The 27127-nt window shown below is 39.4% G+C and overlaps 3 protein-coding genes across 11 annotated transcripts; 1 reads left to right on the forward strand and 2 right to left on the reverse strand.

Moving 5' to 3' along the window:
* Positions 1 to 6575: 6575 nt before the first annotated feature.
* c2h3orf38 (chromosome 2 C3orf38 homolog) lies at positions 6576 to 10318 on the reverse strand. Of its 2 annotated transcripts, XM_042077186.1 has the most exons (4): positions 10103 to 10318; positions 9773 to 9948; positions 7387 to 7666; positions 6576 to 6785 (listed from the first exon to the last, which is right to left on the reverse strand). In XM_042077186.1, exons 1-4 carry the CDS (start codon positions 10227 to 10229, stop codon positions 6778 to 6780), a joined length of 591 nt encoding a protein of 196 aa, XP_041933120.1. In that variant the 5' UTR covers positions 10230 to 10318; the 3' UTR covers positions 6576 to 6777. The 2 variants fall into 2 exon arrangements, with proteins under 2 accessions (XP_041933120.1, XP_041933111.1); XM_042077177.1 differs by having other exon boundaries at positions 6576 to 7666.
* zgc:152951 (uncharacterized protein LOC569013 homolog) lies at positions 9780 to 18042 on the forward strand. Of its 6 annotated transcripts, none has more exons than XM_042077102.1 (12): positions 9784 to 9918; positions 10704 to 10806; positions 11121 to 11385; positions 11480 to 11591; positions 13961 to 14113; positions 14369 to 14539; positions 15063 to 15136; positions 15386 to 15583; positions 15736 to 15873; positions 16114 to 16203; positions 16376 to 16519; positions 16739 to 18042. In XM_042077102.1, the coding sequence occupies exons 3-12, from the start codon at positions 11146 to 11148 to the stop codon at positions 16865 to 16867; spliced, it is 1449 nt and encodes a 482-aa protein (XP_041933036.1). In that variant the 5' UTR covers positions 9784 to 9918; positions 10704 to 10806; positions 11121 to 11145; the 3' UTR covers positions 16868 to 18042. The 6 variants fall into 6 exon arrangements, with proteins under 6 accessions (XP_041933043.1, XP_041933036.1, XP_041933022.1 ...); XM_042077088.1 differs by having other exon boundaries at positions 9817 to 9918; positions 10668 to 10806; XM_042077097.1 differs by lacking the exon at positions 9784 to 9918 and adding an exon at positions 10311 to 10596.
* An 889-nt stretch (positions 18043 to 18931) lies between these two features.
* On the reverse strand, positions 18932 to 23152 carry htr1fa (5-hydroxytryptamine (serotonin) receptor 1Fa). Of its 3 annotated transcripts, none has more exons than XM_042077162.1 (4): positions 22771 to 23152; positions 21570 to 21663; positions 21025 to 21161; positions 18932 to 20638 (listed from the first exon to the last, which is right to left on the reverse strand). In XM_042077162.1, the coding sequence occupies exon 4, from the start codon at positions 20624 to 20626 to the stop codon at positions 19478 to 19480; it is 1149 nt and encodes a 382-aa protein (XP_041933096.1). In that variant the 5' UTR covers positions 20627 to 20638; positions 21025 to 21161; positions 21570 to 21663; positions 22771 to 23152; the 3' UTR covers positions 18932 to 19477. The 3 variants fall into 3 exon arrangements, with proteins under 3 accessions (XP_041933096.1, XP_041933077.1, XP_041933087.1); XM_042077143.1 differs by having other exon boundaries at positions 21570 to 21695; XM_042077153.1 differs by lacking the exon at positions 22771 to 23152 and adding an exon at positions 21810 to 21877 and having other exon boundaries at positions 21570 to 21695.
* Between the last annotated feature and the right edge of the window lie 3975 nt (positions 23153 to 27127).

Here is a 27127-nt window from a genome sequence, read left to right on the forward strand (position 1 = left end):
TCTGGTACCATTATCACGGCAGTTCTAGTTTCATCAGTTTACTGGGACTCTCCCTAATACAAGTTAAGGCAATAGTATCATCCAACTGATTTGATAACATTTCATTTCATGCAATAGCAGACTGTTTGCAGAAGGAGGCACCTGCGCTCTATCTGTGTCCAATGCTGAATGTGGAGTTAGAGAGGGGGAAAGCTGTGGGTCCTGCAAAGTTGTATGAAAACAGCTACTTATTCATCATGTGGATGATGTTTTTACTGAAGGGGAGAGGAGGGGCTCCTTTTTCTTCAGTGCACGTCCTCTTCTTTTAACAGCATTAAAGGGAGCATCGTGTGACAGCACCTTCATTTAATCAAATCTGTAGCAAATCATATGGAATCAATGACTCTAAATTACCAGGACAGTGTTGTCAATCAAAGCCCTTGAAGGCTTGATTCAGCATCAAGTGAGGGGCTGATAGTTTGATTAGCCTCACTTACTTAATGTCCTCAGATTTACAGCCTTTCTCTGGGCTGCTGACATTATATCAGACTGATTTAAGACACCCACCAATATTGTGTCCATGTGCCAGCATGGAAACATTTTTATAAAGTCTCCTGTTAAACATCCCTTTAAATGAAGTGCTGTAATATACTACACCCTCTCTGAGAGTTCTCAAAAAACTCCCATTGTCTTGGACAAACTTAATATTTAATCTGTTTAATCTCATTCCCCTGTGTATGCCGTTCAGTTAACAAAAAAAAAGTCATGACAATCAAATCAACAAAAATATCTGAATTAAAGTAACCAGTAGATCTCTGAGAAACATGGCACCCTGGTATTTGATTGATAGACATCATTTGAGGCAGTCTGGTGTAATTACACACATTTAGGAGTCAACTAAACACTCCCAGCTACTTGACTGGGTGTTATAGTAAATCTGGGGCTGGTGCAAAATGAAGATGAATGACACTCTTGAAGAAGCCAAGCAACCATAGAGCTCATTTTGGGTTCTGTTGAAATGTATGCTCGTCTTTCAATTATTAGGTATTTAGGGAAAAATACTGGTGTAAAATCAGATTGTTTGACCACAAAAGGTGAATATTTTTAGTTTGTACAGTATCTGCCTATGTGTAATTGATGAAGAAAGATATGGCAAACAATATATTATGGATTAATGTATGGTCTGTTTGCAATTAAAGAATCAACGCTACTGTTAGACTCAATTTGAGTTTGAGACTGCTATCTTAATGATGTCAATTATGTGCTATCTTATTTCCTTTAGTGTTTCTTTCTGTAATTATTTTCAGACATCTCAACGAAGTACACAGCCGTACCACAGCTGGCATGTGTTTGCTCATCTGGATCTACTGGATCGAGGAATGGCTGCAAAGTTGTCATTTCCTGTATTTAAAGAAAAACTCTTTGCTCTTGGGTGAACTGTGGCAAGCTACACTGAATGCTTCCTTTTTCTGAAGTCTCAGTAAACAGCATAACAAAATCTCAACTAAAATGTGGGATGTTTTTTGGTCAAAATGTAAGCGTTCATGTCTCTTACAGACATTTTGACCAAAAATTCACATGTATTTTTCTTTTTAAGTTAGCTGAATTTCATTGAAGGTCATTGGTCACTGAAGGCCATTGCACTGAGAGTCCAACCCACAATCTGATTTATACCCTTTAATATGTTTTAACAAGCAAAAGCATTATTACCGATTGTCTACTTAGAAAAACTTATTTAAGCCTACAGAGTAACCTACAAAAATAATATTGTTGAAATCTGTAAGACATAATTACCTTTCTTTACATAAATAAAACTAGAAGAGCACTCAGACAGTGCACAAGGCCAAAAAATAAAAGTGAAAAATAATCACCTGGCCCATTATTTGGATCCACCCCAAGAGTTTTAGGATCTTTGGTTTTACCCTTGCTGCACCCTTCCATTAAGTTTCATGAGTATTGATCAGGTAGTTTTTGCATAATCCTACTGACAAACAACAATGAAAACATTTGCAACAACAATAAATGATTGCACAAAATCAACTCCCTGCTACATGATTGGTCACAAGTCCTTAGTTAGTATACTGTGTGTGTATTATAGTTTCCCTCCCATTGTATTCTGTTTTAAATCAATTCCAAGAGGGCTTCTTTTTTGATTGGCAGTCATAAATATGCTGACTCAGTGGGGTGCATTGGTGCCACTTGGCCACTCTAGTAATGCACTGACAAATACAGTCCAGTCCATCGCTTCTCATGCTGAGAATTTGTTTATCAGTAATGTCTTGGGAAATAAAAAAAGGTGAGATGCCCAGGGGCCCTGCAACATTAGGATGAATGAAGACATTCCTGGGTGTCAGCAGAGAGGATATCTTGCCGAGAGAAGCTCACAGCTAACAGCTTGTGGTGCAGTGTCTACGTCAAATAGCCATTGATTTCCTCTTTGCCCAGCTGAATTATCAAGGGCTGTGGGCAGCAAGCTGGCTCTTACCAACACACAAACAAACAACAGGGAGTCTATATGGAGACAACTCTGCAGTGCTGAGGGAACATTGATCAATCAATGACACCTTATCCTGGTGTAGAGTGTACACACACATACAAGAGTATGCCCCCAATTCCCCCAAAGGCCTGCCATTTCCCAAAGGGTACCTGTTTTTGTACAAAAACAATGATATTGTTCTCACTGAGAGCACAAGTAATCAGGACATGAATATACAGTTCCATAAAACTTAGTGGAAAGAACCACACGGTCCAGAGGAGATTTGTCTGGGCCATGCCTTGATAGAAAGTTATACCTTTGAGGAGTGACCTGCGACAGTAAAGGCTCTCAGCAATACACTGAAAATCAATAGACAAGACTTGTGAAATGATGAGGTACTGGAGAAACTCACAGACACTAAAACTTTGCTCAGAGAGACATAGCCATACAGTGGAGTGGACAGCATCACTAGAAAACTGCTCTCTAATAGTCTCCAAATGTCCACACACTGATGTCATGGAGAACACGGGGGAGAGGGGGGGAGAGGGAGTTCAAGGGGAATTGAAATTAATGAGTGTAATCAGTGGCCAGCAGTGAATGAGGCAAGGGCAATTAATATAAACAGGCTACCAGTGGGCTACAGATCTGTATTAAGATGCAGCTCTGCTGCCACAGTCAACAGCAGATGTCCTGGAGAATCTAGAGGGCAGCAGCACAGACAGCCGGCAAAGCCCGCCTCTCCAGGCTGCTGGCGCACTCTGATAAAGTGATCATCGCCCCCCACCCATCCAGGAAACCAGCCTCGTCTGCATCGATTGCTGACAGTCATGCACACTGTAAATTACAATACATAAGATAACTAATCCTAAATTTAGCACTGTTCCTGAAACTTCAAAGCATGAACTTTTACTTTTATAAGAACTCATGTGAAATTAAAGTTTGGATGGTATAGCTTGGCTAATAATGGTCTAATTGTGTTTTTTTAGTATGCATATTGCAGTATGAACTAGCACAGTAACTACACAGATCTAACATGTGCATTATATTTTCTTACATTCACTCTCTTTATCTTCAAGTTGATGAATATGTAACTGTAATGCACAGCTTAAAATCAACATTCTTGTGTCTAATGAAAACACATTTGTTATTTTCTAAATGTGTTTGTTTATGTCTTGGTGTCACGGGTACGCTGGCGACTACACCGCTCCGCCCAGCACCTTTTGTCTTATGTGTCAATGTCTTGTGTGTGGAGTGCTTTGGGTTGCACACTGATTTTGAATGAAATGCTCTCCTGTTTTATCACAACAATCTGGTCTAAAATGAACAGTTCTTGCATTCCTCCATAACTGTTTGGAAGGTGGCATTGCACATCTCATGTAATCAAATCAATGTCAACAAGGACTTTACTCAGAGTTTTATTAGACTTCATGCTTAAAAACAAAAACAAACTGTCATGAGGACTATGAAGCAGTGCCTGCTGGAAATAAGTCAGTTGATCTCCATTTCACATGTGCACACTGTGAGCTATAGTTTGAAAAGGACAAAAAATAGTTTCAACAAGTTTCCCCTGTATTGTCCTGTATTGTCTGATTAAAGGTCAGAACTCATTTCACAAGCAGCTAGGTCTTTTCACCTTAAGAAATATCCAACTGTGTACCCAATCTCATTTCTAGGATTCAATAAATCTGTTTTTTCCCATCAAGGTTGAAGAAATATATTATTTTGAGCATACTATCTGAACCCCTGGTCATAAATCCATAGTTTCATATTGTTTGTGTTCTGCTGTGCTCCGTGAGCAACTTTCTCCTGATTGCGGCAATAAATTAGAAGCACCATCAATAAATTCTAAAATATGTTTTCATATCCTTTAGAAGGAGTAGTTTAACAAGCCTTTTCTTTAGAACATCATTAATTTAATAGCATGCTTTTCATTATAAAGTCTTGAATTATATGCTTTCCTTCACAACCGGGGCGACAGGGTTTGGTTACATAAACCAAAGCTGAGCCTACTCAGACACTGATGACTTTCCTCAAATAATCGGTTTAAAAGGTTTCAATTTGGCAGAGCTTCAACGTTTAACAACGTAATATGAAGCCACTGCTCCCCCATGTGGACAAGTAGCAGTTGTCCATCCAGAGATGCTGCGGTCATAAGAGAATTTACTTTAAACCTTGTCTCATTTTGCTGAGAGATCACATTTTTGCTAAGAATTTCCCCTGGGGATCAATAAAGTATCTATCTATCTATCTATCTATCTATCTATCTAAGAAAACTATGATGCATTTTCCTCCTACAACAATGTAAGGTCTGTTCCTATTACACGGCCTGCAGAACCATCACTACATTAATTTTCCAAAAAGGACATCCATATTGGTTGGAGACTGAACAGTATTCAAATATGTTTGGTTGTTTGGTCAACATTTTTGAAAGGAAAGAAAACAAAATGAAAAAAGGGGGGCTGTGAAAAAAATAACTTGCAAAGCTCACAAAAATAAATCAGCTTAGCAATTTTTAAAAAAAAAGTTTTTGTGGTAGCTCTCCACCCACAAAAATCTTAAACATCTTACTATCCAGGGGTTCACAGGAACTTTATGAGAAACACACTTTTCTATTAGAAGACCTCCTGTGTCACAATGACCCACAGATGCCAATGAACAGTATTTCTGAATCTACACGTCATAGCTTTAAGCACAGCCAAACCACTTATTAGAAAGTGGGAAGCCAAGAGCCATAAAGACAGACGACAAGCTGCTTGTTATTTTTCTTTCGGTGATGTGAACTGAAAAAAGATCAATGGTTATGGTGCTTTAATTCACCACAACTATGGCATGGTGGGTCATGAGTGAACAGAGACAGAGGAGATATTAAGATTTTTTTGGCCTTTGAAGTTGATTCCAAGAATAATTTCCCACATGTAACATTTCCCACCAAAACCTCAGGGTTACTGCTGCATTCAACACCCCACCCAAAAGCTGTCACACCAGCAACGCCATTTTGCCTAGATAAAAGAGGGCAGCGTTGGGAGTCTGTAAAAAAAACCTTACAAAAATCACGCATCTTAATGCAAAAGAGACACTTGCATGGTTTCAACTATTTGGTTCCGAAAGACTGGGTCGCGACCCACAAGAGATTTTATTTGGGTCACAATTTAAATCTGCAGTAGGCTATACCTTTTAGCCAGGAAGGCTAGGAGTTTACTATTAGGAGCTAGTTTGTTTAAGTTTCTGCCATAATTCTGCTTGCAGCTGGAGTAGTTAGCCACAAGAAATGGATACTTGGCCAGTTACCGGTATACAGAAAAACAGCACGTGAAAACATTCACACAGATAATCATACTCTATTTATTGAGCCTGTAACTGGCCACTATTCAAATCTGCAAGGAGTTCGATTTGAACAATTCATTGATCTCCCTCTGCACGATTTTGATGTAGAATAAAAAACATCAATGTCACTAGTGGTCAGATGTTATGCTTTGAAGCCTTGCTATTATCATCTACTTTAAGAGAATTTAAATCAGAAATGCTCATGCAACAACCTCTGAAAATACCCTAAACTAATTTATAAAATAAGCTAGGCCTATTTCTATCCATAGCTGTAAGACGAAACTAAGAAGAAACTATTATTTTACCCATGTTCATTGAAGTACCAATTAAAGGAATGGTTTGGTGTAAACAAAACCTAAAGTCTATTTATGGATGGTAAATTCAAACTATCGTTTAGGAACAAAATTGTGTTAATCAGAGGATTTATGAGCTAGAAATGATACCATTCCTTGAAGTCACACTGGCCATCACATCAACACAGCTTCTCTTGTTGGGGCCACGTTGTATCAAAAATGACATGATGAACAACAGAGACCACTCAGCTGCTGTATGTCTTCCGTTTGACTATCACAATGCTCAGATGTATCATGTGATGACTAAAAGAGCATCCATGTAAAACAAATCAGAATACCACTACACCTAAATAACACAATGAGAAACTGACTGAAAGTTTGCTTTTTACATTAGTGAAACCAAGTCCTCCATAATAAAGGTTTTCTGAAAATGTATGATGCAATATTTCAACCAAATTGCATTAACTGCAACTACAAACTGAAGAGAATTAAACTTACGCAAATAAGGACAAATTATTTTAATTTCAGGTCAAATATGCTTGAAATATAATTTTCAATTAGGGAGTACATCTTCCAAAGAAATCCCATCAAAACAAATGTTGGTTATTAACTACTATGTACAAACAGCTCAATGACTCATTGCAATGTTCCCCATACTCCTAGCCGTGCTAGGGATAATAGAGATGTTGTCCTCCAGCAGCTTTTTTAGACATCTGTTAACATACATTGCAATGTATTAGAACTAGAATACAATATACTCTCCATTCTGCAAAATGACAAAACAAGGCACATAATCAAATTGCCAATATTTGGTAGATCCTCAGTATTAGGATTTATACAAGCATTTGGGCAGACTTTCCCAAACAATCCATAAATAAATATGGATGATCATTTAGACTAAGAGTTGTGCAATAACGCATGTTACACAATATGCATGCTACCCAAGAAGAGGCACAGCCTCAATAGCATTTAACAAATGCTTACTTAGGCTGCATCCACATGAAATGAAGCTCTGTCGTCTTTACCTACAGAGCAGCTGTAGTTCACTTGAACTATAGGTCAGTGCAGGTGAGAGCAGCTCCTCTGTGCCTTTGATAGTGTTTTGTGCCCTTATTTTCAAGTCAGTAAATTTAATCTTCCAACTGTTTTCGTCCAGTGGGGAGCGGATAAGGCCAAAGACCTGTTCAAAAATACCAAGACAGGCTTGGTCCCTGTGAATGGTGCCTGCTACTGCCACTATCACCAAACCATGTGGAGATGATATTGTCCTTAGGCCATTAGGCTCCAGGTTGGGGCTAAAGAGGAGATTCTCACCCTGGGATAATGCTTGGAGGCGTGAGCTCACAAGCTCAGCTCCTAGGAACTCCTCCTTGCTTTCTTCTTCTGTGCTAGCCCGGAGTCTAAGTCGAACGTCCCCCCAGAAGTGCTGGGGACCCCATTCCTGTGGTTGTTGCCCAAAAGTGGGATTTTGGCTGTTCAGAAGTTGGAAGAACCACTGAGAAAACTGCCTCCCCAATGTAACAACATCAGAGAGACCATCTCCTGCGACCTCACTGGATATACGGTCGTTTTCACAAAGTGATTTCTGAGAAACCTGAAACAAGAAGGGGGGGGGGGGGGGGGGGGATAGGGATACACTGATTGATCGGCTGGTGACTGGAATTATGACAGTCATATGCACTCAGGCGCCACACTTGAAACAACATCCCCCAGCTGAGTTTGCAAAGTTTAATGAAGCTAGCAAAGGCCAACACTCTGGGTTGGATGTACAAAGCATAGGCTATGCATCAATGCATATGAAAATATGTTAATCATATCCCACAGCCAGATTGTGGCCACACTTATACCTATACTTAATGCTTTATAATCAATACTTGTATAATGGCTGTAACCCTATTACGTCAACCCATTCTTGCACTGATATAATTTTTCTATAGTTTTTTTAATATTACCTTGCCTACACTCTTATATGTCCATATTTATTTTATGCTAGTCTCTAGACTTTATTCTTGCACTGTTGGACTTACTCATTTGCACCATCACCATGACACTCACTCTCACAGAGCACCTTACCTTACTATGCACAGAGAATCACAGGCTCAGTCCCTGCCTCAGTCATTGCAAGCGCCTCATGCTTAATCACCCCTAAGCACACTATGTGGATACTGTTTTAGACTTGACTTAGATTTAGTGTTATTTAGTATAATTTGTATTTTAGTATATTCTTTATACTGTCCTTATTGCTTAGTTGTGTTTTTTATATTATATACTTGTATTACTTTTTCTGCTGTAAGTGAAAGTTGTGTGTGATGTCTGTATGCTACTGAGACCTTGAATTTCCCCTTGGGGATCAATAAAGTATCTATCTATCTATCTATCTATGTTCCATGGCACCATGTTCAAATGTATCATGAAAATAGTTTTTGTATTTTTAGTTAGATATTGGATGTGATAAGAAAAAATGGTTGTTCCATAACAGTGCATTTAGTAGTGTGTGAATTTCCCACACTGGGAAGCATTATAGTTTGATAGGCTACTGCAGCTGAAGCTAGATAGATAGATAGATCATACGCGTAGCCACGGATAGGCCTGGACGGGCCTAGGCCCGCCTACTTGTCAGTTTTGCCCGTCCGTCCGGGCTTTCCTCCGTGTGACACACCGATGCTGGGTTCAGGCAGTTTTGCGCAAGTTTAAAATGTTTAGCCAACTATACGTAATGTCAGCTATGATAAAATTTGTTCAATAAGTTCCACTTTTCATGTCATGAATGTACCATGCCTACAGTATGATAAGGCTTTGCAGTTGTCCAATATGGTCAATCTGTGTTGTCTCAGTTGTGTTTCATGTGATTGCCAAAGCTACATTCATGCATTTTTTGCTCCGGTTGAAAATGTTTCTGTGTAATTTGTCGGCTGTGATCAAATGCGTTCAATAAATTCCCATGTTATGTCATAAATATAATATGCCTATGATTAATGTTTGTATGCATCTAATCTAAGCCTATCATACGTTCAATCAATTTGGCTTTGCCCACCTGTTTTTTTCTGTGCCCACCCATTTGAACATTTCTGGCTACGCCACTGAGATAGATACTTTATTGATCCCCAAGGGGAAATTCAAGACTAGCTAGACTTGAAGAACCTGTCTGTTCACCTGTTCCATTTTTAACAGCCATTACATTATTGAAAAGTGGATTACATTTCTATGTTAAAATGTGTTATTAAAGAAGACAGAAAATAGATAGAAAAAATTAAATCGGAATCGGCTAAAATCGGTATCGGCAGGTAGCCTGGAAAATCCAGACCCTGATAATCTAGAAAGATTAAGGGTCTGGCAAAGAGCGATGTAATGGCCCAACTCGAGGGGTGGCAACAAGCATGCATTTAAAAATCTCACTGCACGCAATCGGATAACACTACGACCAATGTGTACTGTCCTCCAACGTTGCAGCGCTGTCTTCATCGGTTTAGCTAGTTCCCCAGAATGCAAGGGGAAAAAGTAACGTGCATCATTGCTCTTTGCCAGAGTGTCTCGCAGAGACAATTCCATTGTGCTCTCGCGAGAACTCTGGATTGCCAGGGTAATCGGCAGGTCAAACTCAACGTTATGAAAAATCGGAAATCGTAATCGGCCCAGAAAATTGCAATCGGTGCATCTCTACTATTACCAGTTATTGCATTCCTAGAATTGAATTAATTACCTTGCCCGAAGACCACAACTTAAGAGTCGCCTTCACCAGTTGATGTTTTTCACTGTTCGTTGGCATTACAACACCTTCGCTTGCTAGGTACTTGAAAATTATGTCACGGTGAACTTTTTTTCGCCTCAAGAGCTCTTCAGAAGTCTGTGAGTATGTGATAATGGCCTCGATTGCCTCTGTAAACATACATCATAAGCAAATATATTTTCATCAGCAAATACACTAAAGCGTAAAGCATAACGCTAGCAGGTAAACGACAGCACAAGGAAATAGCTAGAAGCTAACGTTAACGTTACCCAAATGCTGTGCATAACGTTAACTCAGCCTCACCTTTCGTGCTTCCCACAGCAATCATCTTGTTAGTAACCGTGTCATTAAGTGCTAATAAATCAACATCGGAGAGTAAATTCAACAACTTTCTACAGCCAACGGCGTCTATTTTTGACAGAGTAGACATTGCAGGCTGGTTATGTTTACGCAAGAAACATACAGCTCCAACTAGAACTATATGCACCAATATCGAATGTCTCTTTCGAATAAGTTTCAATTCCTTCTTCTTATTATTAACTTTCAATTCCGGGTTGGAAGCGATTATCAAAATAAGAGTTCATACCATGTCTATGCACAGTGATCAAATGTTGTGGTCACAAAACCGGTTTGTAGGCTTTTATTTTGACAGAATGCTTTGGAAGCCCACGGTGTCAACAAATCCGTGATGTCACTACGTTGTTGTTAGCTAGCTAGCTAGCAGCGAATTTCTTTTTTTAGCAAGACTGAATGAAACAGGGTGCCCAGAAGAAAATACCATTTTGAGGTTATGACAGGTTGTTCTTAAGTTATTTAACTCAAGGTGTATCCTTTACTTTGATCACTGTTATTTCGCTTAATATTTTAGGATAAAACAACGTTAATAACGTTTGCTGTTTCAAAGTTAGCGTCATTGTGAGGACATATCGGACGTGACAGCGGTTATCGGACCGGACTTGGTACTTTCGTTTTTCCAATGCGGAAGAAGATCTCTACTTGCAGTGCAGGTGACGTTAATGTATACACAACTTGACACACTTCACAAATGTATCAGGAGAATCTTTGACATATTTGGTTGGTGTAAGTTAACGCTATTCCTCCACTCAATTCAACAACAGATCAGTCTTGTGATACTGCTGCTGCTGCTGATAGTGGTGGTGGTGGGTAGCAACAATGATTCCCATTCCCCAAAAGGTCTCCACTCCAGTGATCTTAGAACAGCTAAGGGGCGTTGTTGAGGACGACTTGACACAAACACTGTCCTGTGCAACATTGTCCACGCAAGAGCACGACCGATAACCCTTTGCATTATTTTCTACAGCCGAAATATACACGCTCTTAATTCAATGGCTCAGACCGAGGGCTCTATAAAGGGCCGTGTGACGGTGTACTCGGTGATTGGCTGCCCACACTGCCTCCAAGCCAAATCAACATTAAAGGAACTGGGATTGCCGGTGTGTGATGTGGACATAAATCCACACGCAGCTCTAAGGGATGAGGTGAAGAAGCTGACAGGCCGCAGTACGGTTCCTCAGATATTCTTCAACAACGTTCATGTAGGGGGCAATGACGATCTGCAAAAGATGGTGAGAACACCTGAAAATAGCTTTGCTGTTCTATTTCCTAATTCAGAAATAGGTTTGTCCTTAAAGAAACCAAACTTTGTTTTCTTATGTCCAGGCTCCTGAGGAGCTTCAGCGGTTGGTGCAAATGGTGAGAGAACAGCCAATCCCTGCAGATGCACCTCCTTTACCTGTGGGGAATAGTTCAGATGCTACAGAGGAGAGTGGAGGTTTGTCCTCTTACCCAAAACAAAACACACAGTTTGCCTGTTGTAAAAACATCACACTTATCTTTCCATGTTCTTTTATTGGTAATGCTCATGAACACAGGGGATGGAAATACATGCTAAAGTCAATTTGCAGATGTCAAGTACCATTACAGTTTAATCAGGACTAAAAATCTTTGTACTTTTGGCATGGATACCATTATGGATTGCATAGAGTGTGGGTGCTCAATCCTGCTCCTGGAGCCCCTTAGTAGGCTACTGCATGTTTTCCTCTTTTCTCTGACCACAGCAAATATTGTGAAACCAAAAGGGAAACAACCTGAAGGTTCTACAGAACGGGAGTCAATATTAGTCAAAGTATATAACCCTGGGGTCCTAACCAATACTCCTGCTATTATGCTCTTTGCTTACTGCACATACATATTTACTGCACAGAAACTGGCTCCAATTTGAACAAATGGCAGCTCTCACTATCAGACCAATTTTCACTTAAAACACCTTTCCATAACATAAATTATCATGCTGCCATTGTGTTTTAACATTAATTTGCTAGAACACACCAATGTTGTGCCTATAGCAGAAATGAAAAGAGGAATTTCCATGCAAGGAGGTAGGGCTGGGCAAAAAATCGATTGATTTTTTTAAAAATTTTTTTATTAAAATCGATATGTTTTTATGATCGATTTTCTCTTTAAATCACTGAAAAATTATCTGGCATAGGCTATGTCCAATGTCTCTATACGGCTTTATCCAGTTTTGTCCAACTGCTTATGGGCAGCAAACATGAGCAGGATCTGATGTCAAATGTAATGGTGCTCATTAGTGAGGTCATCCATAAGCATAGAGGCTTAGGCCTACTGCACATTGTACTAACTAATGATACTGGTAATGCAAGAGTAGGCCTGATATTCCCTATCCAACTTGTCTGTTACTACTAACGGATTATTAGGCCTACTACCAAATTAGATAGGCTAAAATTCCAGAGGGAAAATTAAAACAAAACCAGGTCATAACTTGTTTTGAACATTTTGTCATTTTGTAGTTCGTGGGGGGAGGGGGGTAAATTAATATCGTAACTCTTTTTTAGGCCATATGCCCAGCCCAACAGGGAGGGCAGGAGCAGGACTGAGTGCCTGTGCCATAAAAAATATCTGGATAAGACCTCTGTGTGTGGCATGTTCAGGAGAGACCTAGTCTCTACCTCACCAGTTTATCCTCATAATTATGTGTGGTACCCTTCTTAAAGATGCAGTCCTTGATCCTGAGGAACAGGCAGCCCTGTAGTACAGTACAGCCCTGTCCTCTGTGTTCATAAAGCAACATGATGGTATAATTTATGGCTCAGTCCAAGCCTCTGTGTGTTCCTTCCAACTAAACAGCCACAACTACAGACCTCTGAAGTTTGCCTACAAAAAGGACCCAAAGGCTGCCATCTTTGCCCATATAAGGAGATCCGGGTACCATCTTTACCCATATAAGGACATCCGGATCTCCTTATATGGGCAAAGATGGCAGCTTTGGGTCCTTTTTGTAGGATAACTTCAGAGGTCTATGCAGGAACACCTTTTTTTTTTTAATCCACACACTGGTGTGAGAAAAAGTTTGTTGAATTCAATGCAAAGTGTAAATTAATCATAATCAAGGACTGCACCTTTAATGCTATGAAAATGAAAACGTACCGTAACAAGAATACGTCTTTGAGAAGTAGTTGAAGAGATGATGAACACAAGCAGAGTTCTGCTTGTTTCCTACATCTCTGAACTCCCCTGACTTCCCTCACAACTCCTGCCTTCAGAACATCTGCCATTTCTTATTTGATTTATTGTCTTTTGTGTTTATTTATTGTCACAGTTAACACAATACAGTATGGGACGGGAGCAACATTATCTGCTATCTAATACTGTTACGTAACATCTCAGCTAGATGTATATATAATTAGCAAAAATGTTTCAAAAAAGCAAAACAAAAAAAACAACTTCATGTTTGCTGTAAAAGTACCAATAAGTAGATAGTCTCCTGACCAAACTTTTCTGGGCTTAATGGTACTAGGGAAACTATATACGAGGTCTGTGTTTGCTCTAACAGAATTTCGTTGTTATTCTGTAACAATGACGACAATAAACTGAACTGAAACCTCTGCAATCAATAGAGGGCTACTTGACAAGTTAACCTGTCAAATAAAATTGTTGCTATGCCAAAGTATTTTTGAAGTTCTTGTCCTCTTATTTTTATGGGCATAGCAAAGACTTAAGTCATTGATTACACTGACTACTACAAGGGTTAAACTAAAATAGAATTATTCAACTTTGGGTGGCAATGCTGTAATGCTACCAAATACAGTGAAAGGCCAGCCTGATCTGCCTCCTCAACAGAGTTTATGTGTGAGAGGGATGCTTTTGCGGACTTGGTAGAGGAGTTCAAGTCCAGCGGGGTGATTGGCAGCCACAGGAAGGGGTTGAGAGTGTGCAAGAACAGCTTCACAGGGACAGAGCTGGTGGACTGGCTGCAGACAGAAAAGGGCATGGGTAAGTTAACTTAATCTTTGTTTTAAAATGCTTGCAAAATAGACCCTACAGAAAGTCAGTCACAATTATGTTTGTCTAGGTATTATAAAATTTGATTACAGGATCCATTAAATTATAGCTGATGGTGCTTAAATTGAAATGATTAGAGATTTTCAACAATAAACAAACATTGTCAGTATCCCTGTTCATTTTGTGACTTCGGTTTGGAAGCCAATTTGTTAGCAGAGCCTAACATCTTTCACTTGCAATTTGTAGACAGGCCAAAGGCACGTGAACTTGGACAGGGTATAATGGAGAGAAAGTACTTTAATGCTGTGGCGGGAAAGGGTGGTTTTGAAGAGAGTAGCACCTTGTTCAGGTTGCTGGAACATGACCCCAACGCTGCACTCAACACAGGAGAAATGGCAGCATGCAGCCCCTTGAAGGGTATGTAGAGACAAGAAAGACCCCAACTCTTCAATTCAGATGTAGTTCTCGTTAATGATGAAGCAGTCTCCAAGTAGTCCTCCTATTCACTTAACAAGGCCAGACAGCTTTGACGTACTGTAGGAGAGAGCTGCAGATGTCCTGTCGACAATTAAGTCTCCCTGTTTTTCTTGCTCTGCCTGTTTCACTGTGTTTGTGCAGTGATGCTTAACAAATAGTTGCTCCAGCATTGCAGGTAGATGTCCGAGAAGGGGCTTTTTCTGTTCAGGCATGCAGTTGCTTTTGTAGCTCTAATTTACTAAATCTTCCCATGTTCCTGCATGTTTTTGTAACCTGCATGTTCCTGGACTTTCTGTGTTGAATGCAAATACAAACCTCTACCCTTGTGTTTGTTCACAAGTTGAGTAAATATTCTGTTTGTCCTTTAAATGATTTGATTCAGGGCAGGATGACCGCACATAATGCTGTATATAAAGTGGAACAGCCTGAATCTTAAATCTGAAATGCTTTCCCTCTCATTTAGCATCTGAGCTCTCTGAAATCCTGAGGAACCTCATCTTGAAACTTTATGCAGACCACCTCTCCTCTGATGGCAAGGTGGGTGCAGGTACTGTCTGTAGAGACTGTTCCCAATAAGTACTCACTTTTCCATCTTATAATATAACAGCTTTGAACCAGTCATCTAAACCACCTTCTTCAGTTCTTTAAAAAGTATATACAATCTCATTAAACATCATGCAGTATTTTTAAATAAATGTGAAGGTCTGAAACAACCACCATCATGGGTTCACACACAGATTGTCACGACTAAACCTCATAGAAAACTGTGCTCTCTCTCTCATGCAGTTTGTGGACTACAAGGCGATGTCTCAGAGTCCTTTTTTTGAGCAATACTGTGAGCTGGCGGTGCAGCTGCAGCGTGTGGAGCTTGGCTCCCTCAGCCGGGAGGAAAAGCTGGCCTTCTTCATCAATGTTTACAATGCACTCGTCATCCACGGAAATCTACGCATGGGCATCCCCAAGAACATGTGGCAGCGGTATCGGGTGAGATGTTGCTTCCTTATCTACAGAAGCCAGACACTGACCCAGCTGGAGGAAAACCCAACACAGCTGTCAGTTGTCAACCTATCCTGGCTTACCCTGTCTGACAATGTTTTTACTTGTAATTGTATTACTAATGTACAGTTCTCTTCCAGTTCTTTAACTATGCGAGCTACCTCATTGGAGGTGAGGTGTTCACCCTTCAGGATATTGAGAATGGAGTATTGCGAGGTAACAGGAAGGGCGTTGCACAAATCCTGAAGCCCTTCTCAAAGAGCGACCCCAGACTTCAGGTATTTTTTATGAATCATTGTGTTTGGTCAACAACATTTCAGCTCATTTATCTTCACCACTTCCCTGTCTCTATAACTTTCTTAGGAAATAGTTTTTTTTTTCTCCCTGGCCAAAGCAATGGTTGTTGTTGTAAAACTAATGATTAAGGTAGCAGCATATATCATATTCTCTAAAATAATAATTTCCTTTGTTGTAAACTTGTCACTGATCATCCTGTTGTACTTCATATTCTCCACTAGGTGGCTCTTCCTGATCCTGAGCCTCTCATTCATTTTGCTCTCAACTGTGGTGCAAAAGGCTGCCCCCCAATTAAAACATACACACCCCAGGTAAGCATTAACCATTTAACATAGAGTATATGTTTTTACTAGAATTGGTAAACACACTTCTCTTCCTGAATTTCATTGTGGATTTGCTGCTAATAACCCTGGCCATGATTCTATTACCTTTCTGGACGTCAAACTAGTGTCAGGGCAATGTATAAAGCGTTTGTCTTCACAGGGAATAGATAGTCAGCTACGGTCTGCAGCTGAAGCTTTCCTGGAGAATGATGATGGATGCCTTGTGGACCCCGTTAAAGGAGAGGTGAAGCTCAGCCAGATATTCAAGTGGTACAAGGTGGATTTTGGAGGAACGGATGAAAAGGTATTTGAAAGCTTACCTGAAGATACTTTGATTGTCCACTGCTTAATCTACCTATAACAACAATAACAAAACTAGAAGTCTTTTACGAATATAGCACCTTTACAGTAACATAGAATGGAATTACAATTTAACACACATTTTAACCAATTGTGGTGAAAATAGAGGACACATAGGTCAGCTGTGTTAAACTCTTGTATTCTGTGGTGTGACTGCATGCAGCTGCTGAACTGGATCTTAAAGCACATGAGTGACTCGCCTAAAAAGGTCAACCTGCAAAACCTGCTCTCATCTGGATCTATCAAAGTGAGCTTCATGCCATATGATTGGTCTACCAACAGCAAAGACTGAGCTGTCCTTCCGTCTGCCTCTGATGTTCACTGCCAGTTGTCTGATTAAGTGGACATTCAAAGTAGCCATTGCTGTCTAGCCCAGTAGGGCAAAGAAATGTTGAAAAGTAGTCTCTTCTTTTGCAACTGTTGTCTATGCATTCAGCATTTTGTTTGTTTTTTCAGCATGACCAGGAGCAGTCTAATCCTGTAGCATGGTTGATACTTTTTTTCCGGTCAACACTGCAAATAAGTTTTCAGCATTTGCAGAATTCAAATCAAAAGGTTTTTTAGATGATCTATCTATTATCAATATTATCTGCACTTTTACAAATATCCGAGTGTTTTATATCAATTAGCTGAAACATTGTGCAAAGTAATAGCATTTTGACTAAAAAGACCATAGACATTAGAGTTCTCTGTATGAATTTTTTCTCAAATTGTTAAATTATTAATTTATAAATCAATACATTATTAAACATTACAACATTATTTAACATCAGAATACCTCCACTTGCCTTTCAAACTCTGGTTTTGATGTATTTCCTTTAACCTGAAGCCTTTTCATTTGTTTATCATACTTTCATACCAACTTTTGTAAACTCATGCACCTAATTATTATTTTGCCTTTATTTATAAACTGTAATCTTGTCTGATGAAGAATCAGGGCAGAGAATAAGAGCCATAGGGCCACCATTTATTTATTTTTAGATGCTGTTCACCAGATACTGTGAAATAATCTGTCCATAAATATTTGACCACACAATGTTTTAGTGCACATGAGAGCTCAAGTAGTGTTGCAAATTTTAGAGGCTTGGATTTAATTTCCATTATTATAATCGTGGCATGATCCAGCCAGTGTTTCCCAAACTGTTCTGCGACACGCTAGTGTGCCATAAGAGCTGCTCAGGTGTTTTGCAGGAGAACATCATTTTCTGTTTTGTTTTTTTGTTTGTTTGTTTGCCGTAAATAACCTTTAAATTGTAAAAATTCAATTTAATTTCATTACATTATATATTAGTTCTAAAGTTGTAGTTTAAAATGACCTTTAATTTCATTAAATGTCATTAGCTCTGAACTGAACTGACTTCTAGTTTGTTCATACCACTTTTACCACTCATAGTTTTTATTGGTCAATCAAAGGATAATACATACTTGTCCACTAATACAGTTGCAATAAACCCTTTCATTTTGTGACTTGTGGGATTTTTTTCATTGTAAATAGTGTGCCATGAGAAGAGCGTTTGGGAAACACTGATCTTGCCTATGTTATATAAGGACGAGCTTCTCTGAGCCTTGCTTTTGTATTTTTATAATAACTTATTCAGTCTTTTGCCAGGATTGCATGCCAGGAGCTTTATTCTGCACACTGGCATGACATTTTATCTCAGTGATTTTTTTATTAATTTGCACTCGGGTAAACATTGCATGTTTTGAAATGCTTGTTGCATGTATTGTAAACTAGGGGGTTTTAGAATGGTACACTCTTCAGTTTCTAGCGAGTGCCTTTAAAATAGATGCATGCAAACCATGGCAATCTCAGACTGGCCAATGCATATCATGTCCTACCTATTGCTGTAGAATTGTGACCTATTGACCTTTGGTCTCTAATACAAGAAAGGTCTCTACTGAATATAGATTTTATAAAAGTCACTGCTGCAGCAAATGCCTTTATGGGAGCAGACACCTGTAAAACCCCAAGTTACCTCTTTTATCTCCTCACCTATCAGGAAAATGTTGTGTATGATGCAAGACTGTCTTGGTTCATCTCATAACTGTAATCATGCTTTTGCATGGATCAAGCAATACTTGAAGAATCACAGGTGAATATGCAATATTTCAATAATAAAACAATATATATAGATTAACATAAATAGTCTGTGTTTGTGTGTGCATATGTGTATATTTATGTTTTAATATGATAGTAGTATATTGTATAGTACACATTTGTGCTTATAAGACTACTTCTCTTGAAAACAATGAACAGTGTATTTTCTTCAGTATTTTCTTGTATACAGGAGGGGGCACTATTGGGTCATGTTTCTTATATTGTCTAATCTCAGGTGTAGAAAATCATAGTACAAAGAATGTGTCTGGTATCACTTTTTATTTGCTTGAATTTGCCTCTTATGTGTGTACTGTAGCTTGATACTGTATGTGACCTCATAGTTTTACATTGCAAACTGCATGTCCTTTAGCACCTCGGTAAACACATTTGCCTAGGCAATGAACTCCAACCCATCTCAGTTAATCTTAGTTTATTTATAACATGTCTAATTTCATGCAACAAAATGAAGTTAAACAACTACATTCTGTAGTATATCATCATAATGAACGGTGGAGACAAATGTTTTACAATTATCAAATGATTGTGATGTTATTGTGCATTCTTGTCCAGTTATTTGATAGCAATATCAGATAATCATTTCACATCCATACCCAGTGCACTTTGATACACTTTGTTCCTTCGCATAATAAGGTATTAAGATAGTACTCAATTTATATGCATATTGATCAACTTTAGCACCATTCTGATGGCATGTATTCATTCCAACATAGATCTCACTTGGATTTGGTAAGCTTATGTGTTAAGTGTCATTCCATTTTTTTTCTGCTTTGTGCGTATGTCTTACTATTCCAACTGAGACTGTGACTTTTCAATGCTAAGGGACTGGCTACACCAAATGAGCTTTTGAAAGGCCTTTTTGAAGTCCTCATTAAAGATGGTGTATAGGAGAGGGTTAATGAGTGAGTTCAAGTAGCCCAGCCATGTCAGGAAGTTGGCCAACTCTCCAGATGTCTGACAGGGACCACAGGTGTTGACAATCACTTCATGGACAAAGAAGGGCAGCCAACAGATGATAAATGCTCCCAGGATGAGGCCCAGAGTGGTGGCGGCTTTCCTCTCCCTTCTCCCAGAGATGCGGTGTGTGCTAGACTTCTTGTGACGAGGTACAAGGTGTGAGCTTTTAGGGGTGATATGAACCCGCTCGACTTCTGTGGAAAGGTCTGAGAAGGACTTCTCAGGTGGACTAAGGGTTTTATGACCGTGTGGCTCTCTGTCTCTGCACGCGGGCAAAGTATGTCCATTCATTGCCTGTTTTCTGATCCGGATGGCACCTCGTTTTTCATATAGACTCTTAGCGGCATGGTAGATTTTATAGTATAAGATGACGATGAGTAGAAGAGGAATATAAAAAGCCCCAAATGTGGAGTAGATGGCAAAGCCAATGCTGTGTTTTATAAGACACTGTTCATGTGATTCCTTAATGTCAGAAGTCATATTACTGTTCTCATGTTGCCTCAAAAGTACAGGGGGCAAGGAAATGAGGACAGACAGCACCCATACCATGACTATCATGATGGCAGCACGTGTAGGTGTTCTCTTGTGAGAGTAGGCCACGGCATCCGTGATGGCCCAGTACCGATCTACAGCAATGGCTGCCAGATGCAGGATGGAGCAGGTGCAGCAGGTGATGTCCACAGCCAGCCAGATGCCACACACCACCTGACCCATGATCCAGTGCTCTGTGACAATATATGCAATGCTGAAGGGCATGACTAAGATGGCCACCAGCAAGTCGGTGACCGCCAAAGAACCGATGAGATAGTTGGCTGGGTGGTGCAACTTACGAGTGACAATAATGGCAGTGATAACCAAGGAGTTGATGGCAATGGTGAGCACTGCCAATACAGACAGGGTCAAGGAGAGGACAATTTTACTGCCAGGGACTTCAGTGACCTCAGGCGTAGATGGATCTGTGAGATTAGATAGGGCCATACTTGGAGAGTACTGAGAATAACAATGTATGTCAAAAGGCCATTTAGAGAGAGAGAGATGGGCAGAAGAGAAGAATAAAGGGAAAGTTCATCTGAGTAAAACATTTGACGTGGAGCAAAATACTTGTCATAGTCAATTGTGCACTGTATGAATGAGATTTAAACCATTCATTTCTTATCTTTAATATTGGTCATCTCTTTGTATTGTAGGTTCCTTAAGAACTGGCTAGAGACAACAGATTAACAAAATTAGCCCATATGGCTAACGCTTATTTACTGTTGTTCATTGAGCACTGTCCCAGATAGATAGATGCTTTTCTTTTTCAGTATTCTTAAATTCTATTCAAGCTCAAAAATCTGCCAAGCATTAGGCTATGTTTGCCCAGTGGTGTTTCATACCTTTATGATCACTTTTCATCAAACTGAACGTTTCAGCAGTGAAGACACATCAAAGAAAAGTCACTCATGGCATCCATATGCTCCCTGGACATTGCAGGCTGCTTCATGAGCACAACCAGATGATTGAAGAATGCAATCTAAGGGAATATATGGAATACAAATCTGAGAACATCACATTGAGTTATGTGGCTAATTAAACATTGTTGTAAGTGAACAAAAATATAGCTATACTGCTTTATTTCCCCCGTGAGGCATCCAAAGGGGATGCTTTGATACTTCATATTCATTAGTGTGAACAAAAGGTTGGGAAAGTTGTGTAATGCTAAAGAAAAACACAAGGAGGAACATTTTCTCAACTAGGTTACTGGCACCATGACTGAGTATAAAAAGAGCATTCCACATAATCTCTCAGAAGGAAAGCTGTGGGGAGGTATTCATCACCATGTGAAAACCTGTGTGAGCAACAATATAGCAACAGCACATTGCATTTATAGCATTTTTCAAGACATGCAAAGTGCTTTACAGTGAAGGGGAACATCACTAACCACCAATGATGCTCTTCAAGTGAAATTGGAATTCGAGGAATTTGAGGATTGTATCATAATCATCCAGGGAAATGTTTGTAAACAAGGGACATGGCTGAAAAACAATACTGGATTCCAGTGATCTTTCTGTGAAGAAAATAATTGTATGAACTTGTAACGGATAATATTTGTTGTATATGAACACAGTCTGACTAGAAAAAAATGTTCTTCAATTTTCATGATGATGAAATCATTTATTACATGAATTGATGTGATGTCATGATAGTTGACACATTTTGATTGCACTCTGGCCATAGCTGTTCAAAATGACAGACAATATTGTGTTTACTCGATAGTGACTAGAGTCTTGAACACCCTCTACAGGCCCCGCATCCTTAAAAGTCAGAAAAGTTTTCTCAGGAGTATATGCCTTATACTGCTCTTTGGAATAATGAAAAAAAAACTAATGACGTTTTGACGTTTTTACCTCTTTTCCTCTTTACCCCACTGTATGGTCTTTTCTGCAAGTTCTTTCGAAAAGAAGTAGGCTACTTAAAGCACTGTATAGTCTTATTCTAGACTAAGAATCCAGTTGTGACATTTGTAACAAAACTCTCCATTTGTTGCTGTGGTGGTGCAAGTTATCCAGAATTATATAGACTAAGAATCCAGTTGTGACATTTGTAACAAAACTCTCCATTTGTTGCTGTGGTGGTGGTGCAAGTTATCCAGAATTATTCTGGGAGAATGATATAAACCATGCTGAGTCAACCATAAGTAAGGAAAAGAACAGGAGAAGCACAACAACACATAGGCTACTGTAAGGAGAAGCTCGTTGAAATAAATGATCTGCAATGTAGCCTAGCTAATAACAGTGTTCAAGACTTAATTGATAGGATGAATTCATCCAGTCAGAATTCATAATGAATTGAATATGCTGTCATTTGGAGCCAATAAACTACACTATATGCTATATTAACATGTTGTTAACGAACCCATTGCTCCCATAAATTAAGATCTAATTAAACATGTAACCTGTAACCCAGATGTAGCCTGCCTTAGATTTGTTATTATGAAAATAATGCTTAACCCTCGTTTAACACTGTTTTTTTACATTCTTACAGAACAAACTTATGAGGCGGGTGACATGGTAAACACGCACACATTGTCTCATACGTAAGCAGAAATTAGCCAACAAAATGAAAATGACTAGGCTACTCACCCAAAAAGGAATGACTCTTATCCTGAACTCGTTCGTAAAACCTCACATTCAGGTGCCAGCTCGTCTGAAGGATGAATATACAGTAAACGTTGCTGTGCTCAGCCCCTCTGTCTCTGTTGATCATACACTTTAGGGCAAACGAAAACACTCGTTTCCACAAAGCCCTGCTACGGTTATCAGGTTAAAAACACAAACGATGTCTCTAGTCATCCCCGTCAGTGTCACCAATTTGAAAACTCTTAATGGGAGTTTTGAAGGTAACCTCAAGGTTTATCTCACAAATTCATGGTGAATGGGAAATTCGTCTAAAAACTATGTAGAATTAAAAACGAAGAATAGGTAGCCTAGCCTACAACCGGGACGATTGAAACGGGGGACGAATGAAACATTCCGGTTTTCTCCGAGTGCAACGATGATAGACAGTCATCATTTGGACAAAACATAGAGCATATTAACCTCCGTTGCTCAGCCAAATTCCTTCCTGTTACGTCCTGGTATCACGGAGTTACAGGCGATAAACGATTTTTGATGGTCACAAATTTAGGCTACATCTTTAGCGGTTTATTTTTTTTATTATTATTAAAGAGTGTTTTTCATTTAAAGGTTTGACTTCATGCTTATTCAGTAGAGCATTTAGTGCTTTCCCCAATCCCAGACGTTCACATTGCATGATTGTTTGTAATGGATGCAAAACAGCCTATAGGCTAATGCTAGATGTCTATGGCGGGACGATTGAAACACCTGTTTCATTTGTCCCGAGACAGTAAACCCCATTTATTCTAAGTCAATGCACACATATCTGTGTTTATAGGCTACTATATTGTATGCAGGTGAGACATGGAAAAGTAGTTTTAGAAAGATGCAAATATATTCGGGGCTATCAGGTAGGGGGTCGAGTTTTGCATGTTAACCTATGGAGACCGACGGCCTGTCGGTCATGAAGGGCACTTATTTGGATGTGTGGTGGCTTTAACCACGTAAAAACAGAGTGAAATAACATTTTGTACTATAGAAACATTATATAATTCGAAACATGCATTATTCTAGCTATATTAATGGCATAGTGCATGCTATTTCCATAACCGCGAGATAAGCGCTTTACCATGACGTCAATGTTGTTAACAGATGAACCAAGACATATAGCCCAGCAGCAATCTATCTAAAATAACACACTTGAAGTACCATTCATGATATGTTGTCAAATATTGAAATTGTGGGAAGTTTACATAATTTAAGCTGTATGTTTCATTCGTCCCCCATGCTGGGACGAATGTAACAAAACGCACGTTCGACTTCTCCTTAAATAACTCTTGAACGGTTTTGTTCAGAGCTGTAAATGCAACTGTATTTGACAGAGGATAGATGTAGGTTGCTAGAGACAAAATATTAACTTTCAGTGTTTTACGATGTCTTTGTAAATTACATTTAGGCCTAATTAAGAAGTGTTTCATTCGTCCCGGTTCTCCCCTACACTCTTTTTTATGTTCATTCAGCTGAGTGGTGTAGTGGGGATTTTCAAGGGGGGTAGGCCTACACTATTTTAATGACATTGCAAAAACTGTCACACTCGCACCTCCACATGTCGGTGCATAAGGCCAAGGCCAAATTGTTACCAGCTTTCGTGAACATGAAACCGAATAAAAAAAAAATACTAAAAAAAAACCTACACTTTTCCACCAAAGTCTATAAATATGGTCTGTAGCTTTTCATTTTTTTGTATTGTTTTGTATTTGTATTTTTTTTGTATTGTTTTGTCCAAAATTGCCGCTATTTGGAGATTTTTCCATATCTCAGGCTTAAAACATAATACAAATGCAATAAAAATGTTAAAATATATGTTTTCTCATACAAGGAATCCAAATTCACCATTGACACACTGCTAACATTAAAGTTAACCAAGATTACAAGGTCATTAATGTGACAATGACACGAAATTCACATAGTGTAGGCTACCCATTAAGCCCAGGCACCATTTAAGCCCATTTATAACTTTGAAGTCATTTTTTAGAAAAAAAGGGGCCTGTCTAATGCTATTCATTATTTTGTCTAATCACACAATGTCTTTATTATACGTTAGTTTTTATTTGGCACCAATCACATTTGTCAATATTGAATAAGGCTCGCTTACATCTGTGCAGTCTCAAGGAGGCTCAGATAAAGTCGCTTCAAAACTTTGGTGTTTTCAAACCCCTCAGATAGAGCCTCTTTTCAATTATTTTCAGCCACTGACTTAGTATGTAGATTCATATTATGTAAATTGGGAGATTATTGTTTATTGTGTATAAACAGGTAGTTCATTGTCATTTTTTACCATTTGGCTTTAGAAAGATGAGTTATGCTAAACCATTATGTAGCTCTACTGATAGATATACACTGCTTAAGGATTAAAAATGTTGAGTATACAAACTAAATGTTTTCTGATTCATTTTACATAAATCTTCAAATTAAAACACAAATATTTGGATGATATATGTTCAAAAAATGCCTTTTTCCAAGGTGGGCTTAAATGCTTAAGAGTATGATCTACTTGACACATTCATCAATGCAATTACTCATCAGCAAGTACAACAAGCAGGTGAAAGCTTCCTCCTGAAGCTGTATGGAGCTTGAATCACTGGATCAGTTCCGATACACTGCTTACAATAAGGCAATCAGCAGAACTTCACTTTCCTCATCCTTCCAGTTGGCAACTTTACCTCCAACAAGTGCTGCAGCAAAGCAACATTCATTGTTCAGGAATGGATGGGAAGGCCATTGCAGCCAACAGATTGGGGATGGAAAATGGAGGATATCTGGACTCCAGTTAAAACTGACCGCCCCATTGCTCCAGACACTCTGCTCAACATGATCTCTTGTGGCTGCAGAGCAGATGGCTGTGGAGTGTCATGCGGCTGCAGGAAGATGGGGGTACACTGGGGTGTAACCCTACTACTGCACTATATGTAATCTAGCATAGGCCTAGTCTAATCTCCTTGACGCAGAACATACCGAGGCATGGCTTCATTCATTACCACACGTAGGCCTAAATCATGGCAATAACAATAGCACAACCAGGATTCACACGCTGTGTGGGCAGTGTAGCTCAATTTGAGGGGGCGTCACATGAATGTCATTGCGAATGATTAAAATGCAGAGGTGCACAGTCAATAAAACAAAACAAAAAAACAACAGAAAGAACATTGGCAGGCAAGTGCCAGTCATTTGAAAAGTTTTTGTTTAGATGAAAGTAGCTGCACCAATCGTAAGTTTTTCCTAAAGTTGTTCAGGTTCACCGTTGGGTCATTACTTATGGTTAAATAGCCTATCACTTATACTGTAGATTGGAGCTCCCTCGATAAAAATCACTCATATTACTCACACATGCATATCGTGTAATTTTGACCACTGGATTAGTCTACCTGCTTTCTGCAAAACACAAATGAAGGAATTGCAACAGTGGGCCATGATGCTTGCTAGATTCGGATACAGGCAGTTGTATAGAGGCAGCCGTGGCCTACTGGTAAGCGCTTCGGACTTGTAACCAGAGGGTTGCCGGTTCGAACCCCGACCAGTAGGCACGGCTGAGGTGCCCTTGAGCAAGGCACCTAACCCCTCACTGCTCCCCGAGCGCCACTGTTGTTGCAGCTCACTGCGCTGGGATTAGTGTGTGCTTCACCTCACTGTGTGTTCACTGTGTTCAGAGTGCATTTCACTAATTCACAGATTGGGATAAATGCAGAGATCAAATTTACGTCACGGGATCAAAAGAGTATATATTATACTTAATCTATGGTTTTCTAGCCACTTTAGCTACTATCGGGTAACGCGGAACAACGAGCTGCCGCATAGTTTTTAATGTCTTACGCATGGTGGAGTGCTACAGCATGACGGTCATTCTTGTAACGAATTTTATGACAAAGTGGCCTAATCGGAGACGTTTGCGTGATGCGTTCTTATCCCTGGTAACAACACTTATTATATTAACTAGATGTACCGCAGAGCGGTACAAAATATGACCGCCGCCCAGTCCAGCACATTTTTTCCACAAATCACGCTGAAAGGCCTATATGATTCTAACTGTCTCACTAAATTGCATTATCCACACTCAATTCTCACTGGTATCTGCTAGACAACAAGTACCAAAACATGATTAGTTCATAGATTTCACATGTAAAATTCATTTTATACAACCCCACCTCCATCTTGCCTGTTCATAATTCTGAGAAATTCTTGATTGTTTGTGTTATGTTTATGTTATGTGTGTGTGTGTGTGAGTGTGTGTGTGTGTGTGTGTGTGTGTGTGTGTGCGTGCTTGTGTGTGTGCCTGCGTATGTGCCTGTGCATGCAAGCGTACAGATGTCTACAGTGTGAGTATGTG

This window comes from Alosa sapidissima, chromosome 2, assembly GCF_018492685.1.
Source record: "Alosa sapidissima isolate fAloSap1 chromosome 2, fAloSap1.pri, whole genome shotgun sequence".
NCBI classification, from domain to species: Eukaryota; Metazoa; Chordata; class Actinopteri; order Clupeiformes; family Clupeidae; genus Alosa; species Alosa sapidissima.